General features: G+C 41.9%; 1 protein-coding gene across 1 annotated transcript in view; it reads right to left on the bottom strand.

Moving 5' to 3' along the window:
* Window positions 1-18,603, bottom strand: part of lamc3 (laminin, gamma 3) — a 221,498-nt gene that overhangs the window by 186,165 nt on the left and 16,730 nt on the right. Inside the window, exon 2 of the mRNA XM_020465728.2 lies at window positions 145-449. Coding sequence (XP_020321317.1) covers window positions 145-449 — 305 coding nt within the window. The remainder of the gene's footprint in view (window positions 1-144; window positions 450-18,603) is intronic.

Raw genomic sequence — 18,603 nt, 5'->3', positions numbered from 1 at the left:
ATGCATTTTTTTTGATCTCTCACTGTTCAAATAAACTTACCATTAAAATCATAGACTGATCATTTCTTTGTCAGTGGGCAAACATACAAAATCAGCAGGGGATCAAATACTTTCCCCCCTCACTGTATGCACACACATCCTCACCTGCAGCACGGCGCTCTGGTCAAAGTTATATGCGCTGGGTCGTCCCTCCAAAGTAGAGAAGGCCACGTTGCCCCCAGTCAAAGGGGAGATGTCACTGAACTCGTCTGTGCACAATGCCATCCTCTCGTCGTCACCCGGGCGGATATATCCCTTGGCGTTCTTCCCGTAGGTCTTGCTACAGGAGGCGCTGTAGTACTGGTAGGGCACCCATGGTCCATCCTGATTTGTCCGCTTGTAGATGGCAAAGCTCTCCGGTCGGCTGGTGTAGAACTTGAGCCGCACGTAGGTGATCTCAAAGGCCTTACCTGTGGAGATACAGAAGTTAGTATACTACAGTCTGAAGGGATGCAGGAATTAGTATGTACACTACAGTATGTAAATACAAATGCATTTCAGCAGCAAACTTTGTCCCCCTCCATTTCTCCCCACAGAAACAGACTTGGTCTAATTGTTTGCGACACACATTGCTTGCTAAAGATGCTATCGTTAGTTCAATCAAATATTACATTTTATAACTTCATAACATGTAAAAGGACAAATGCATGAGTCTGTTTATCACTATGATTTATGTAGAAATGAAAGTTTCTTATTCTACTCTCCACCGCTGTAAACATTGCACTTTGCCTTTCATTTCAAGATTTTAGGCACAGGTTATGCACCTCTCATTATTTGGTTTCTCCCATTTTGGGAGTGTTTTTGATGTTTATTAGAAATGTTCATATTTATTCTAATGAAGTATTTTTTTCAGTAACGTGTGAAGTATTGGCCTTTAGAATTTAATGTGTGCAATGGCAGGCCAATTGCCTCCAAGCTCATCATTAAGCTTGAGGCCCTGGGTCTCAACCACGCCCTGTGCAATTGGGTTCTTGACTTCCTGACGGGCCGCCCCCAGATGGGGAAGGTAGGAAACAACATCTCCACTTCGTTGATCCTCAACACTGGGGCCTCACAAGGGTGCGTGCTCAGCCCCCCCCCCTATGCTCAGCCCCTTCCTCACGATCCAACTCAAATCGTCAAGTTTGCAGACGACACAACAGTAGTAGGCTTGATTACCAACGACAACGAGACAGCCTAAAAAGGAGGGGAGGTCCCTTGGAATGTGGTGTCAGGAAAATAACCTCTCACTCAACGTCTACAAAACAAAGGAGATTATCGTAGACCTCAGGAAACAGCAGAGGGAGCACCCCCCCTATCCACATCGACGGGACAGTAGTGGAGAAAGAGGAAAGGTAAGTTCCTCGGCATACACATCACAGACAAACTGAAATGGTCCACCCACACAGACTGTGTGGTGAAGGCACACCAGTGCCTATTCAACCTCAGGAGGCTGAAGAAATGTGGCTTGTCACCTAAAACCTTCACAAACTTTTAAAGACACACAATTGAGAGCATCCTGTCGGGCTGTATCACCCCCTGGTATGACAACTGCACCTCCCACAACTGCAAGGCTCTCCAGAGGGTGAACAACGTAGCCCCAGGGGGGAAACTACCTGCCCTCCAGGACACCTACATCACCCAATGTCACAGGAGGGCCAAAAAGATCATCAAGGACAACAACCATCCGAGCCACTGCCTGTTCACCCCGCTACCATCCAGAAGGTGAGGTTAGTACAGGTGCATCAAAGCAGGGACAGAGAGACTGAAAAACAGCTTCTATCTCAAGGCCATCAGACTGTTAAACAGACATCCCTAACACAGAGAGGCTGCTGCCTAAATAGAGACTTGAAATCACTGGCCACGTTAATAAATGGATCACTAGTCACTTTAATAATGGCACTCTAATAATGTTTACATATCTTGCATTACTCATCCCATATGAATATATTGTATTTTATACCATCTTTTGCATCTTGCCTATGCCGCTCTGTCATATATTTATATGTATATATTCTTATTCCAACCCTTTCTTCCAGATTTGTGTGTATTAGGTAGTTGTGGAATTGTTAGATTACATGTTAGATATTGCTGCACTGTCAGAACTAAACTCAGCAAAAAAAGAAATGTCCCTTTTTCAGGACCATGTCTTTCAAAGATAATTCGGAAAAGTCCAAATAACTTCACAGATCTTCATTGTAAAGTGTTTAAACCCTCCCGTCGTCCTCGTATTGTGCCTACATCCCGTGTCACCCTGTCCCGTTTTGGCTAAATGCCCGATGGGCACAAGTGTGACAGTATGCGTGTGAACAGCCGTTGCAGATGTATTTCCTACACCTGCAGTACACCGTGTGTCTTGGAGTCCTTCTTTGGTGGGCAGAGCTGACACCTCTTCCCATTACTTGCCGCGGTGGCTGGGGCAGCGAGCGGGGCGGAGGCCGGGCACCTCAGGTTGTTGATCACGAGCCGCCGTAGCACTCTGACGCCGCTTCCGTGCGGGGGAGATGCTGCCTTCTTTGGATCAATGGCTAAACAAGTGCCTTTCCCAGGAGGTCCATGAACACCCTCCTCTTGTTCCGCTTCCCAGGCATCCAGTCAGGCTTGATCTCTCGCCACATCACAAGGCGTTGTAGGACACGTCGAGGAGGTTGTGGAAGATGACCAGGGGCCAGTCATCCGTCTGCACCTCGAGTACTTGTGAAAGACCTTGAGCGGCATGGTAGCACGGAACACGGTCCTGCTGCTCTCCGCGTCCCACAGGCTGGCCGAAGCCTCGCCTCAGGACCCCACTAGGATCAGCAGCCCTACGTAGGCACGCAGGTCCGTGGCGTCCATGGCTCGCCAGCCATCACCATATTTTTTCACCCCCTGCAGATTTGTCATGTCCACAATTATCCTTTCAATTGCCGGCGTGAAGAACAGGTGGAAGGTGGGCACGCGACACGACAAAGGCTGTGGGGCTCGGCGTCAAGGCCGGCTCAGCGTAGCAGATCACACGGGGCCCTGTCGCGGCGGCAATAGGCCACGGGGGACCATTTGATTTTGCCGTTTTTTGACAGCAACGTCTCCCTTTCGGCTTGGGGGGAGGCCATCTCTTCCTCCAGGTTTTCCTCCGGGTCTTCCTCCGAAGAGAGCAACTGCGATACGTCGTCGGCCTCCTCCTCGCGCTTGTATTCCTCCCCGTTTTGGTCTTCCGAAACCTCTTCCTCCTCCTCGGAATCAGAGTAGTCTTCTTGATCGACGCTGGAGAAGATCTGTTCTAGGACCTGTGCCGCGGTGAAATGGTGGCTTGGGTCCACTGAGCAGCGGGGAAGAGCACACGGCACGGGGGAGCTGATGACTTTGTGCGTTGCTGACAATATTAGTATTGTCTCTACGGCCAGCTTACAAGGGAGACTAGGTGAATCAACGAGGCATGCGTTCGCCCCTGTCGCGCCACTGGGAGTGTGTAGCTGTGTGCAGTTCACCCCTGATGCACCGCTGGCTGGCTGCCCTCTTGCACACCGCGGGACATGTCCGGGCGTGTGTAGCCGTGCCTGCTGTTCACCCCTGTCAGAGCACCGCTGGGCTTGTGTAGCCATGTGCACTACATGGACCACTGAACTCAGGGGCCTTGTTCTACCTGCACGCAGGACAGCGGGAGGCCTTTACACAGCCTCTCTCACTGCCTCGCTCTCACCGCGGGGGAGTGCCACACACACACACACACACACACACAGTAGACACAATAACATACACCTTACTAGTGGCTGGCTGGGTCACTCTGACCTGAGCACAGAGGGGACTCCTCGAAAAACAGGGCCTGGGTCACTTTGACCCCAGGACGGAGGGGGAGCCCCACCTCACACAGTATACACAACAACAAACACCTCGCTAGTGGCTGGCTGGGTCGCTCTGACCCCGAGCACAGAGGGGAAGCCCTCGAACACAACCTCGCCACTCACAGTAGACACAATAACATACACCTTGCTAGTGTTGGCTGGCTGTCTGCGTCACTCTGACCCCGAGCACAGAGGGGAGCACTCCAAACGCAGGGCTTGGGTCACTCTGACCCGAGGACGACGGGAGGGATTTATTAAACACTGTTTCCCATGCTTGTTCAATGAACCATGAACAATTACTGAACGGTCGTTAAGACACTACAGCTTACAGACGGTAGGAAATTAAGGTCAGTTATGAAAACTTAGGACACTAAAGAGGCCTTTCTACGTACTCTGAAAAACACTAAAAGAAAGACGTCCAGGGTCCCTGCTCATCTGTGTGAACGTCCTTAGGCATGCTGCAAGGAGGCATGAGGACTGCAGATGTGGCCAGGGCAATAAATTGCAATGTCCCTACTGTGAGACGCCTAAGACATCGTAACAGGGAGACAGGACAGACAGCTGATCATCCTCGCAGTGGCAGACCATGTGTAAAAACACATGCACAGGATCGGTACATCCGAATATCACACCTGCAGGACAGGTACAGGATGGCAATAACAACTGCCCAAGAACCAGGAATGCACAATCTCTGTCAACTCTCACACAGTCCACTATAGGCAGAGAGAGGCTGGACTGAGGGCTTGTAGGCCTGTTGTAAGGCAGGTCCTCACCAGACATCACCGGCAACAACATCACCTATGGGCACAAACCCACCGCCGCTAGACCAGACAGGACTGGCAAGAAGTGCTCTTCACTGACGAGTCACCATTTTGTTTCTCCAGGGGTGATGGTCGGATTCGCGTTTATCGTAGAAGGAATGAGCGTTACACCGAGGCCTGTACACTGGAGCCAGATCGATTTGGAGGTGGAGGGTCTGTCATGGTCTGGGGCGGTGTGTCCCAGCATCATCGGACTGAGCTTGTTGTCATTGCAGGCGATCTCAAAGCTGTGCGTTACAGGGAAGACATCGTCCTCCCTCATGTGGTACCCTATATGAAAAACAATTCTAATTTAGAATGCTAAATCACATTGTTATCTTTTCACAAATGGTTTCATATTTAACCATATACGTTTTACAACATTTAGATGTAAATCGGGAAACTCGGACGTGTCTACTTTCAGAGTTACAGTTATCTTGTTATACCATCCAGAATGACATCACAAAATGCTAAATGACGTGACATGATTATTGTTTCAATCTTCACCAACCTTTTCCCACATTCTTTATGTTAGAAATATTGTTACAATGTCCAATCTTTAGATGTTAAAGTTTTGGCAAGTCTCTGTTGTAACACTCACATTCCATTCTCAATACTGCAAAGGCAAGGGAGAGGGAGAGAAAGTTATGTAATAAAACCGGCACAACGTCCACCATTCCTCTCTGGTGGGAGAGAGGGGGGGTGGCTATCTTTGATCCTCACCCAGGAGTGAGAGTCATGACAGAAGCAACATGTGAAGCAACATGTGATAACATAAAACAACACGTGAACACATGTGAAAACAATCTCAGAATATAAATGTAACAACCTGGGGAGGAACAATTTCACTATGTGGTACCATGACACTACACATGACAACATTTGAGTGCACGTGAAAACCCAGGTGTCAAATGTAATTTGGAATGTTTTACATTGAAAGGAATAATTGACATTGATGGAAAAAGTACCCAATTGTCATACTTGTGTAAAAATAAAGATACCTTAATAGAACGACTAAAGTAAAAGTCACCCAGGGATTGCCAGAGGCACACTCCAACACCCAGACATCATTTACAAAAACATTTGTGTTTTGTGAGTCCACCAGATCATGACCAGGGGTGTTCCCTTGATAAGTGAGTGAATTGGATAATTTCGATGTCCTGCTAAGAATTTAAAAAGTAACAAGTACTTTTGGTTGTCAGGGAAAATGTATGATGTAAAAACTACACTATTGTCTTCAGGAATGTAGTGAAGTAAAAGTAAACATTGTCAAAAATATAAATAGTAAAGTACAGATACCCCAAAAACGACTTAAGTACTTTACACCACTGCCGTTCTTAGAACATTTGTGTTCTAAGAACAACATTATTAGTCTCTCGATGTGCAAAACTGATAGAGACATACCCCAAGCGACTTACAGCTGTAATCGCAGCAAAAGGTGGCGCTACAAAGTATTAACTTAAGGGGGCTGAATAATTTTGCACGCCCAATTTTTCAGTTTTTGATTTGTTAAAAAAGTTTGAAATATCCAATAAATGTCGCTCCACTTCATGATTGTGTCCCACTTGTTGTTGATTCTTCACAAAAAAATACAGTTTTATATCTTTATGTTTGAAGCCTGAAATGTGGCAAAAGGTCGCAAAGTTCAAAGGGGCCGAATACTTTTGCAAGGCACTGTAGGAAGCGATTAAGGGATAAATGGAGAGAAAAATGGAGAGAAAGAGGGCTAGAGGGAGAGAGATGGAACGAGAGCGTGCATGTGTGTGTGTGAGAGAGACAGAGAGAGGGGAGACATGAATAGAGAAAGAGATACAAATGACAAATGTGGGAAGGGAGGGGCGAGGGAGGGATGAAGACTTTACACTTTTATCTCAGGGATTTTCTTATAAACTCATACACTCCTTATAAAAAGGAAAAGCCAAAGCTGAGAAAAATAGGCATCTAAATTAGCCCCGTCTGTCTGGCAGATCCCCAGCAAAGAAGAAATGTCCTCTGAATTTCTTATGTGGGGGCGTCTGAGAGGGATTTGGCAGGCTCTGCAAACTTCTAGCTATAATTGATGTTATAGTCTAATTGAGGCACTGGGGGTGAGCATACATTTTTTTGTTGTTTTGTTTGAGTGGAGAGTAGAGTCTCACAAGCCGTGTTCAATTAAACCATGAAAGCACTATATTTCTGCATTTTGCAGAATCTTCATGCTTGCATGGCCACTTGTGGATGATTCTGCTGCTGCATGGGCTGTCAACCATGAGAAGCATGCTGAGAATAAGTACGTGTTTCCGTCCTAAATGTCTCTTGATAAGTGAACTGTAAAAATGTCTGATTATTGAACTGTATGTCGGTTATGTGTGTGAATCAGAGCACACATTATCTTGAGCATCAACCACCCTAATACATGCTTTCAAACAGAGCAGAGAATCCACAACGCTAGCTAGGAACACTAGCTTCCTTTGGTGTCGTTTTTCTATACCACTCAGCGTAATACCGCCCTCGTCCACTCTTGGTGACCTAGTAGGCAACAACAACCAACCTGCACTCTTTAAAGGGCCTTACATTAATGTAGTTTAGAAAGGTTCAAATCAGTAAGGCTGGCCTGAACGCTAGCTTTAACTTTATCCAGTAAGCATAACTCACATAGAATAAGAAACTACAGGCATAGTGGGAATGTATACTGTACAAGCGTATCATAATCAGCATAGCATCTTGTTAGTTCTCCTTATAGTTAGCTATGTGCGGAATGCCATTCACCTATTTACTTTTTAGCCTATGAGCACGGCACAATAACACACATTCCCCACGCTTGCTGTTTATTAACCTATTGGTACACACTTTACAATCATCACCTTTCTCTCTCTCTCAACCAATGGGCGTAAATCTTGGGATGTAATTATATTTCATGTTCTCTCACTTGCGTGTTACAGAAAAAGTTACCGACAACCTTCCACCTCCGCACAGTCACCAGCTATAATAACCTAAAGGCCCGTCATAAGACATCTTGTCTCCCAGCGGGGGAGTTTCGATGCCAGCAGTCCAGCAAACGGCTACCTGTCATCAGCATCTGGAACCCGAGTATCATTCCCCAAAATATGTCATATTACATTCCGTATTTGTTGTTAATGCAGTTTGTTTAAAAATGTGTGAGTGTGTATGAGGCCTTAGGCCTTAAGCATCTATCAGAGTCCAAAACGTGTATGCCGTGTTGGTTGGGAATTTTGGAGAGGTGCGTGATTGGGCTGTTCGTTGACTGCGAATGGTGATGTCAAAGCCGCATCAAAATGGTACGCCGGACCATCCCTTCTCTGCGTCTGTAGACTGTTAATTAGGCTTAAGTTGAAACCTTTTAGTAAAATACCCATCACCCTGATAGGAATATACAGCCTAATGACATCTGTCTACTCCTCTCTGCCAAAACATTAGCCATCTTCACAGTTAGACTTCCTCTCTTGGCTGTCCCAACTCAGCAACACTATCTTTCCCACAGCAGCACTAAAATAATTTAATTTACTCTCAGCATGAGGTGAGTTTAGTTCGGCTGGCACAGATAAAAAGAGAAAGAAAAGGAAGAGGAGAATAAAATGTGTGGAAAGTCTGTGCGTCCCCTGTGAAGATAGTCAGTCTAATTGAGAAGGACATTAGTGTGTTTTTCTCTGTTACTGGTTGATGATGAGTTAGCTTTGTCAATCTTTCATCAAAAAGGCAAAAAAAACTGTATTTCCAGTTGACCTATTACACCCATAGATCCCAATTATTTTTACACTGAATATCAACTAATAATAAAATATTTTTTTTGTGTTCAATGTTCATTCTGTGCTCTCAGTGAAGTGAACACAGCAACAGAGAACCACTTGAACTGAGTAGCTGAATGAAAATTACTGTGTTGAATAGGTTTTACCTTGGACCCCTCTCCAGCCCAGCCATCCGGTCATCACACAGCTGTGTGGCCCACCACGCTTGGGCCCTGATGTGTCCTGAGTGGCCCAGACCTAGACTAAACTACATCTCCACAGTAGACTCAATATTTACCAAACTACTCTGGATATTTACAGGATTCTCTGTTCGCTTTGAAAGTTTTTTTGTAGATTATCATTACTAAACTTGACAGGAATAACGTCAACGTGGTTGAAAAAGAAAGTGTTTGACCCTGATATATGGTCTTTGGTCTGACTAACGTGCGATTCTGCCCTAGAAACACTTTAGCATAATCTAGTATTTTAGCATTGAAAGTATCTTGAAACCAGTTACATTTGTGAATGTAAACTGTAGTAGTTTGTTCATAGTTGGGTATATAGACAGTTGTATATGTACAGTACACTGTAAAGAAAAAAATTCCTGTAGTTTGACAGTAAATTACTGGAAGCACAGTATCCAGTATGTTAATGTAAATGTACGGTAAAATACTGGCTGCACAGAAGCCATTAAATGACTGTAGATTTACGGGACCTTTACTGTAACAAATTTACCGTGCATTACTGGAAGCACAGTAGTTAGTAAACTGTTGCAGTTTTATAGGCAAAGGTAGCTAGTGCCAAAGTCAAGCAGTATTTCTCTTACATGTATTTGATATAGGTATTTCCATACTTTTATTCATACCTAATATTTTGTATTTCACTGGCCCGGAACTTCTTATGGCTGGAGGGCAGTGTTGAGTAGCTTGGATGAACAAGGTGCCCACAGTAAACTGCCTGCTACTCAGGCCCAGAAGCTAAGATATGCATATTATTAGTAGATTTGGATAGAAAACACTCTGCAGTTTCTAAAACTGTTTGATTGATATAACAGAACTCACATGGCAGACAAAAACCAGAGAAAAAAAATCCAACCAGGAAGTGGGAAATATGAGGTTTGTAGTTTAACTCTTTGCCTATACAATAGTGTCTTTGGGGTCCGATTGCACTTCCTAGGGCTTCCACTAGATGTCAACAGTCTTTAGAACCTTATTTGAGGCTTCTACTGTGAAGGAGGAGAGAATGAGAGCTGATTGAGTAAGAGGTTAGGCAGAGTGCCATGAGCTCAGTCTCACGTGCGCCCGTGCGAGTTAGCTGCGTTCCATTGCATTTCTAAAGACAAAAGAATTCTCCGGTTGAAACATGATTGAAGATTTCTGTTAAAAATATCCTAAATATCCTTGATTCTATACATCGTTTGACATGTTTCTACGAACTGAAACAGAACTTCATGACTTTTAGTCTGGCCTGCGTGTCGGGAATTTGGATTTGTGAACTAAACGTGCGAACAGAAAGGAGGTATTTGGACATAAATGGACTTTATCGAACAAAAACAAGCATTTGTGGAACTGGGATTCCTGGGAGTGCATTCTGATGAAGATCAAAGGTAAGTGAATATTAATAATGCTATTTCTGACTTCTGTTGACTCCACAACATGGCGGGTACCTGTATAGCTTTTTTTGTGTCTGAGCGCCGTACTCAGATTATTGCATGGTGTGCTTTTTCTGTAAAGCTTTTTTAAAATATGACACAGCAGTTGCATTAAGCAGAAGTTTATCTAAAGTTCCATGCATAAAACTTGTATCTTTTATCAATGTTTATTATGAGTATTTCTGTAAATTGATGTGGCTCTCTGCAAAATCACCGGATGTTTTGGAAGCAAAACATTACTGAACGTAACGCGCCAATGTAAACTGAGATTTTTGGATATAAATATGAACTTTATCAAACAAAACATACATGTATTGTGTAACATGAAGTCCTATGAGTGTCATCTGATGAAGATCAAAGTTTAGTGATTCACTTTCTCTAATTTTGCTATTTGTGACTCCTCTCTTTGGCTGGAAAAATGGCTGTGTTTTTCTGGGACCTAACATAATTGTTTGGTGTGCTTTCGTCGTAAAGAATTTTTGAAAATCAGAAACTGTGGTGGGATTAACAACAATTGTATCTTTAAAATGGTGTAAAAATATATGTATATCACATTTTTTCTAATACAAATATATACTTGGAAGTTACAACATTCTCTGAAATGGTAACATACATTTTTTATTTGCTATGACTGTGGTATATTATTGTTAACCTTAGTTTAATACACTGACTGTAAGTCACTCTGGATAAGAGTGTCCTCTAAATTACCAAAATGTAAAACATTTAGCTGGCAAAGAACCCTGCTGGGTATTATTCTAAAGACCTCCTACCCAAACAAGTTCAAATTTGGATCAAAATACAAATAGTTTGAGGGCAGAGCTCATTAGAATAATACCCAGCAGTATGCTTTCCAAATGCAAATGTTTAACTTTTTAGGGCTAGGGGGCAGTATTCGGAAATTCAGATGAATGACCTGCCCAAAGTAAACTGCCTGTTACTTAGGCCCAGAAGCTAGGATATGCATATGGTAGTATTGGATAGAAAACACTCTGAAGTTTCTAAAACTGTTAAAATCATGTCTGTGAGTATAACAGAACTGCTATGGCAGGTAAAACCCAGATGAAAATCCATCTAGAATTGTATTTATTGAGGTCACAGCCAATTCAAATGATTGTTTATGGTAGATTCAAAGGAATACCTCCCAGATTGCAGTTCCTATGGCTTCCACTAGAGTTCAGCAGTCTTTAGAAAGGGTTTCAGGGTTGTTTTTTGAAAAATGACTTAGTAAATTGTAGTTTTTCAAGGTCCTCTCATTTTGGACTGTAGTCTTCTGGTGTGTGTGGATGAGGGCTCGCACTTCGTTATTTATCTCCGGAATTGAACATACTACATTCCGTCTTAAATGTTATAGTTTCTTTACATATTAGGGTACCTGCGGATTGATTAGAAACGTTGTTTGACTTGTTTGGATAAAGTTCATTGGTAACTTTTGGGATTCCTTTGTATGCACGTTGAACGAGTGGGTTACTGAATCAAACGCTCCAACTAAACTGACTTTTTTGGGATATAAAGAAGGACTTTATTGAACAAAACAACCATTTGTTGTGTAGCTGGGACCCTTGGGAGTGCAAACAGAGGAAGTTCTTCAAAGGTAAGCAATTTATTTTTTCGCTATTTCTGACTTTTGTGACACCTCTGCTGGTTTGGAAAATGTTAATGCTTTTGTGTGGGGCGCTGTCCTCAGATAATCGCATGGTATGCGTTCACCAAAACGTATTTTTGAAATCTGACAACGCGGTTGGATTAACAAGAGGTTAAGCTTCTTTTTTTTAACCTTTATTTAAGAATTTTATTTATTTATTTTTATTTTACCTTTAATTAACTAGGCAGGTCAGTTAAGAACAAATTCTTATTTTCAATGACGGCCTAGGAACAGTGGGTTAACTGCCTGTTCAGGGGCAGAACGACAGATTTGTACCTTGTCAGCTTGGAGGTTTGAACTTGCAACTTTCCGGTTACTAGTCCAACTCTCTAACCACTATCCTGCCGCCCCAAGACAATTTTATGTTCATGAATGTTTAATATTACGATATTTGTATTTTGAATTTCGCACTCTGCAATTTCTCCAGGTGTTATCGAGGTCGCTATAGTGCCCCCCACCTATCCCAAATAAGTTAATTTACATTTTGGTCATTTAGCAGACACTGTTGTCACTGCATTCATCGAAGGTTTATAAAAAACACATATCACAGTCATAGCAAGTAAAATGTTTCCGTAACCGGGACTGTTGTTATAGTTAAATCTCTGGCAAGTGCAAAGTATGTTACTGTAATATAAACATGAACTTATCACCAGCTTCCTGTAAGTTACTGTAAAATGCAGCTAAATTATGAAGTTAAACACTGAAGTTAGCCTATACTGTAAGAAAAATAAATGCTACTGTAATCATTTTGGCATTACACAATACTTTACTGTAATTACATGGTATTAGTGCAATCTCGTTGGTTGCTAGTTATTTGTACATTACAGCATCTTTATTCATATTTGGTGTTTTATATCACTTGCGACTCCAAAGGCCTAAACAAAGGCTTCCAAACTGGCCGTGATTACAGGGCAAAACCGATCAAAAGGACACGGCTTAATATTGAACCATTGGAGGTTTAAGACCCACTGTCACTATGATCTGCACCCAATAAACATTACGTTGTTACAACACTACTGCCACATCAGTTCAATTGGTACAGCATTCTCAATAAAGGGTTCAAAAATTACACTGAGTGTACAAAACATTAGGAACAGCTGCTCTTTCCATGACATACACTGACCAAGTGAATCCAGATGAAAACTATGATCCCTTATTGATGTCACTTGTTAAATCCAATTCAATCAGTTTAGATGAAGTGGAAGAGATTGGTTAAATAAAGATTTGTAATACAAGTGAGACACGGATTGTGTATGTGTGCCATTCAGAGGGTGAGTGGGCAACACAAAAAATGTAATTGCCTTTGAACAGTAACTGCCAAGCACAACGGTTTGAGTGTCACTCACTGCAACACTGCTGATGTTTCATGCTCAACAGTTTCCCGTGTTTGTTACATATGGATCACCACCTGAAGGACATTCAGCCAACTTGACATAACTGTGGGAAGGCTGGGAGTCAACATGGGCCCACATCCCTGTGCAACGTTTTGACACCTTGTAGAGTCCATGCCCCACCGAATTGAGGCTGTTCGGAGGGCAAAAAGGGTTGCAACTAAATATTAGGAACGTGTTCCTAATGTTTTGTACATTCAGTATATAGCAAGGCAAGTCTCAAAATATGTTAATGAGCAAACAATTCTTTCCCCTCACAAAATGTTTCCACAATGCACTATTCACAGAATGCTGTAATAAATATACGCAATACGTAAGGGATAATCAATGAGGGGCTATGACTGGAAGCTGTGTTGACCTTCCACGAGGTTGCATTTTTTTCAAGAGAATGGATAAAGAGTTGCCCGAGTTGCTTATTCGTTTCATACCATGGCTATGATTTAACAGATTTGACACTAGAAATGTGTTCAACATCCACTGAAGTAGTTTGCAAGTTTACTAGATAGCTACAGTAGTTGCTCTGGTAACCAAGCAGAATTGTTAGTTTAGCTAACCAAACCATCAGTACTAGCTTGCCATTGTGATAATCAAATTCAACAATGCCAATTGGTTACACAGACTTTGGCCTCCCATCCTTTTCTAACCATCTCTTGCCGGCTTTGTTTTCGTGTTACCTGATGAAATTGCTGTACACTGATCTTTTTGCCATCTAATGCACATTGAAATGTCATAAATCAACACTGCAGAGCTCTCCCTGTCCTCTGCAGTGCCTTGATTGTATTACTGTTGATGACATCTGGTATCTGGAAATGTACACCCTGGCCCATCTACTGTTGCTAGCCCCAATTCTGACTTATGCTGATTTCTGCTCTCGTAAAAGCCTGGGTTTTCTGCACGTTAACACGAGAAGCTTATTACCTAAAATGGATCAATTGATAGTGTGGATTCACAGCTCCAATCCAGATGTGTTGGTCATTACTGAGACATGGTTAAGAAAGACTGTTTGGAATACTGTTGTTAACCTTTCTGGTTATAACCTTTTTCGTCAAAACAGATCTTCCTAAGGTGGGGGAGTGGTAATCTTTACCAAGGATCGCCTTCAGTGCTAAGATGTCTCAAACCAAGTCTGTCCCCAAACAATTTGTTTTTCTGGTTTTAAGCATTCAACTTTCAAATAGCTCTTTGTCGACTGTTGCTGAGTGTTATCATCCTCCATCAGCCCCAGCCCCAGCCTGTACCTTACCTGCCCTAAGGTCTCTCCTGGCCCCTTACACAAAGTCTGAATTTGTCCTGCTAGGTGACCTAAACTGGGACATGCTTAAACCTGTTCAGGATAGGGGGCAGTATTTCCCCTTTGGATGAATTGCGTGCCCATAGTGAACTGCATCAAAATCTGTCCTAAATTGCTAATATATGCATAGTATTATTATTAATATTATTGGATAGAAAACACTCTGAAGCTTCTAAAACCGTTTGAATTGTGTATGTGAGTATAACAGAACTCACAGGGCAGGCAATCTTCCAAACTAGTTTTGGAATTCTGAAAGTTGGGGCAACTTTGACGTCATCGCCCCCTCCCTTCCCAACAAGTTATGGATCTGGACTTCCTATGTCTTCCACTAGATGTCCTCATTCAGTAGGAAGTGCAATGGAGCATTTGCTGTGAACTTTGACCTAATGGGAAGGAATTTTACTACAGTGTCGCAAAAGATTCATGTGCTTGAAAGCGCATATGCGTTTGGAGTGCTTCCTCTGTTCCAATCAGCCCGAGATGAACTAGGATTGTCCGGTTGGAATGCCATTCGTTTTGTACGTTTATAACATCCTGAAGATTGATTCTGCACTTAGTTTGACCAGTTTCGTCGACCTGTAATATGTCATTTGGAAGTTGATGCAAAATTATCCTGGACCAGAAGTAATTTTTTGGGTATTTGAGCTGAAAGTGGTAGCAAATGCTGCTACATGGACACTAGAATTGAACATTATGAAACAAAACGATTTATTGTTGAACTAGGACTCCTTCCACTACATTCTGATCGAAGACCATCAAAGGTAAGGGAATATTCATGTTGTATTTTTGTATTTCTGTTGACTCCAACATAGCGGAGAAATTCTCAGATTATTGCAATGTTAGGCTTTTACCGTAAGGTTAAAAAAAATGTGACACAGCATTCAGAACCAGTGTATATTTTTAATTATATGTAGAACATGTATCTTTAGTCAAAGTTTATGATGAGTATATCTGTTATCTGGCGTAGCTTTCTATAATTTCTCCAGACATTTTGGAGAATTTTCTGAACATGGCGTCAATGTGAACCGAGATTTATGGATATAAAATGCATATTATCGAACAAAACAAATGTACTGTGTAACATGTCATATGACTGTCATCTGATGAAGATTTTCAAGAGGTTAGTGAATGATTTTTAAAAATCCTGCTTATGTGATTGTATCTTTTGTTCTACAAAATGGCTGTTTTTTTCTTTGTTTTGGTGGTGGTCTAACATAAATATATGCTGTGTTTTCGCCGTAAAACATTTAAAAAATCTGACACGCTGGGTAGATGAACAAGGTGTTTATCTTTCATTTGAGGTATTGGACTTGTTAATGTGTGGAGGTTAAATATTTAGAAGAATATTTTTGCATTCCCTGCGCCACCGTTTCAGCTGAATGGGGGGGGGGTGGAGTTCCCCTAGGGGAATCCCTCGCCTAAACTGGTTTTAAACCACCTGACCAAGTCCTAAAGCAGTGGTCACCAACCGGTCGATCGCAATCGACATGCCAATCTCCAAGGCATTTCTAGTTGATCGCCAAACATTTCTGTAAAAAACGATAAAGCCGTGTCTTCTTATTTTTAGGGGGGATAGTAGTTGCAGCCAATTCACCTGCCCTGCGCACCGGGTAGGCAAACTGTTGCCGTTTGGTGTGTCTGAAGGTACGGACTCTGCCTTCCCGGTGGGCCTGGAAAGGAAATCAAGTGCCTATGCCACTGCTGGCCAATCAGATTGCTCAGATGACCGAGTCTGCAGTAACACAAAATTGATACTGTGAGATTTCAAAACATGTAAAACCATGACTAGAGAGAGACTCAACGAATACAGCAAAGAGCTGCTGTTTTTATGAGTGCGTTCATGTTTAAGTTCTTACTAAGCACTGTCAACACTTTCTATTCAACACTTTTATAAGCCATGAAATGCGCGTTCCTCCTATTTCCACTCAGCTCTACAACAAGCAGTGCAGCAGTAATGAATGAGTAGGAAAGTGTATCTATTGGCTTGCGTTGTTGTTGTTATTATTAGCAGCTTTGGTCTTTTTTAAAATCTAGGAATATTTCCCTTTCTCTGTTCATAGGAGTAACATGAGTTCGTGCATGAGGCAGAAATAATGCGGTGCGACTCGAGTTTCGCCATCAGCTGGAAGACGGTGTCCCTTTTTGGTCAGTGTCAGTGGACGAAAGGGAGAGCGGAGGGATGTGGAGAGACGACCCTCAGTCGACCCTCTGCTCTCTCCCTCCGCTGAGACTGACCATCAGATGCAGGCACCCTCAGCCCAGTAAAATAAAAAGCTAATTATTTAAATGTATGCTCACTCAGCTGTGCCTCAAAAGTAATACAACAATGGATCTATTACCAGCGTGATCATATAGCCTGCCTCAAATTTGTAAAAATAATTTTTTTAAAGTCCCGAACAACTACGCAATGGCAGGTAAATTCAAGCAATGCCAGGATGCGGTGATAATGTATTGGACCTATAGCTTAATGCACAAACCTTGCATAGGCTTACATTTCTTAATGTTTGGGCTGCAATCCCGTTAACGTGATGATATGACAACAGCCAGTGAAAGTGCAGGGTGCCAAATTCAAAACAGAAATCTCATAATTATAATTCCTCAAACATACATGTATCTTATACCGTTTTAAAGGTAGTCTTGTTGTTAATCCCACCACAGTGTCCGGTTTCAAATATGCTTTTCAGCGAAAGCACCACAAACGATTATGTTTGGTCATCACCAAACCACAATGAAAACAGCCATTTTTCCTGCCAAAGAGAGGAGTCACAAAAAGCACAAAGAGATCAAATGAATCACTAACCTTTGATGATCTTCATCAGATGACACGTGTTTTGTTTGATAAAGTTCATATTTATATAAAAAAAATCTGAGTTTACATTGGCGAGTTACCTTCACTAGTTCCAAAAACATCCAGTGATTTTGCATAGGCACATTGAATCAACAGGAATACTCATCATAAATGTAGATGATAATACAAGTGATACACATGGAATTATAGATATACCTGTCCTTAACTTGTTTTGGCTGCAGGGGCAGTGTTGAGTAGCTTGGATGAAAAGGTGCCCATTGTAAACGGCCAGCTCCTCAGTCTCAGTTGCTAATATATTGCATAGTATTATTAGTATTGAATAGAAAACTCTGAAGTTTCTAAAACTGTTTGAACTATGTGTGTGAGTATAACAGAACTCATATTGCAGGCAAAAAACGGAGAAATTCCACTTCGTGTTTGTATTTTTTCTGGGGGTGGCAGATTTTCAACCAAGCTCTCATTGAAATTACAGCGATATGGATTAGTTTTTACTTACTTATGTTGACCTGCGTTCCACCGGTCATCTGAAGTCATTCTAATTCTCCGGTTGGTATGTTATTCAAGATATGTAAATATCATTCTAAAGATTGATTCAGTACATCATTTGACATGTTTCTACTGACCGTTACGGAACGTTTGGACATTGTCACATTATAGTGGACGCACTTTGTGACTTTGGAATTGTTTACCAAACGCGCTAACCAAAGTAGCTAATTGGACATAAATAATGGACATTTTTGAACAAATCAAGCATTTATTGTGGACCTGGGATTCCTAGGACTGCATTCTAATGAAGTTCATCAAAGGTAAGGAAACATTTATCATGTATTTTCTGGTTTCTGTTGACTCCAACATGGTGGCTAATTTGGCTACTGTTCTGAGCTCCGTCTCAGATTATTGCATGCGTTGCTTTTTCCTTAAACTTTTTTTGAAATCTGACACAGCGGTTGCATTAAGGAGAGGTATATCTATAATTCCATGTGTATAACTTGTATTATCATCTACATTTATGATGAGTATTTCTGTTGAAACCATGTGGCTATGCAAAATCACTTGATGTTTTTGGAACTATTGAATCTAATATGTCAATGTAAACTCAGATGTTTTTATATAAATATGAACTTTATCAAACAAAACATGCATGTGTTGTGTAACATGAAGTCCTATGAGTGTCATCTGATGAAGATAATTCAAGGTTAGTGATTATTTTTTCTCTCTATTTCTGCTTTTTGTGAATGCTATATTTAGCTGGAAAATGGTTGTGCTTATTGTGGTTTGGTGGAGACCTAACAATCGTTTGTAGTGCTTTTACTGAAAAGCATATTTGAAATCGGATACTTTGGTGGGATTATCTATAAGATTAACTTTAAAATATAAAACACATGTATGTTTTAGGAATTGTAATTAGGAGATTTCTGTGGTTTGAATTTGGCGCCCTCTATTTTCACTGGTAGT

Source organism: Oncorhynchus kisutch, linkage group LG29 (genome assembly GCF_002021735.2).
Source record: "Oncorhynchus kisutch isolate 150728-3 linkage group LG29, Okis_V2, whole genome shotgun sequence".
NCBI classification, from domain to species: Eukaryota; Metazoa; Chordata; class Actinopteri; order Salmoniformes; family Salmonidae; genus Oncorhynchus; species Oncorhynchus kisutch.
The sequence above is the reverse complement of the archived record's forward strand: the minus strand, read 5'-3'. Positions and strand labels throughout refer to the sequence as shown.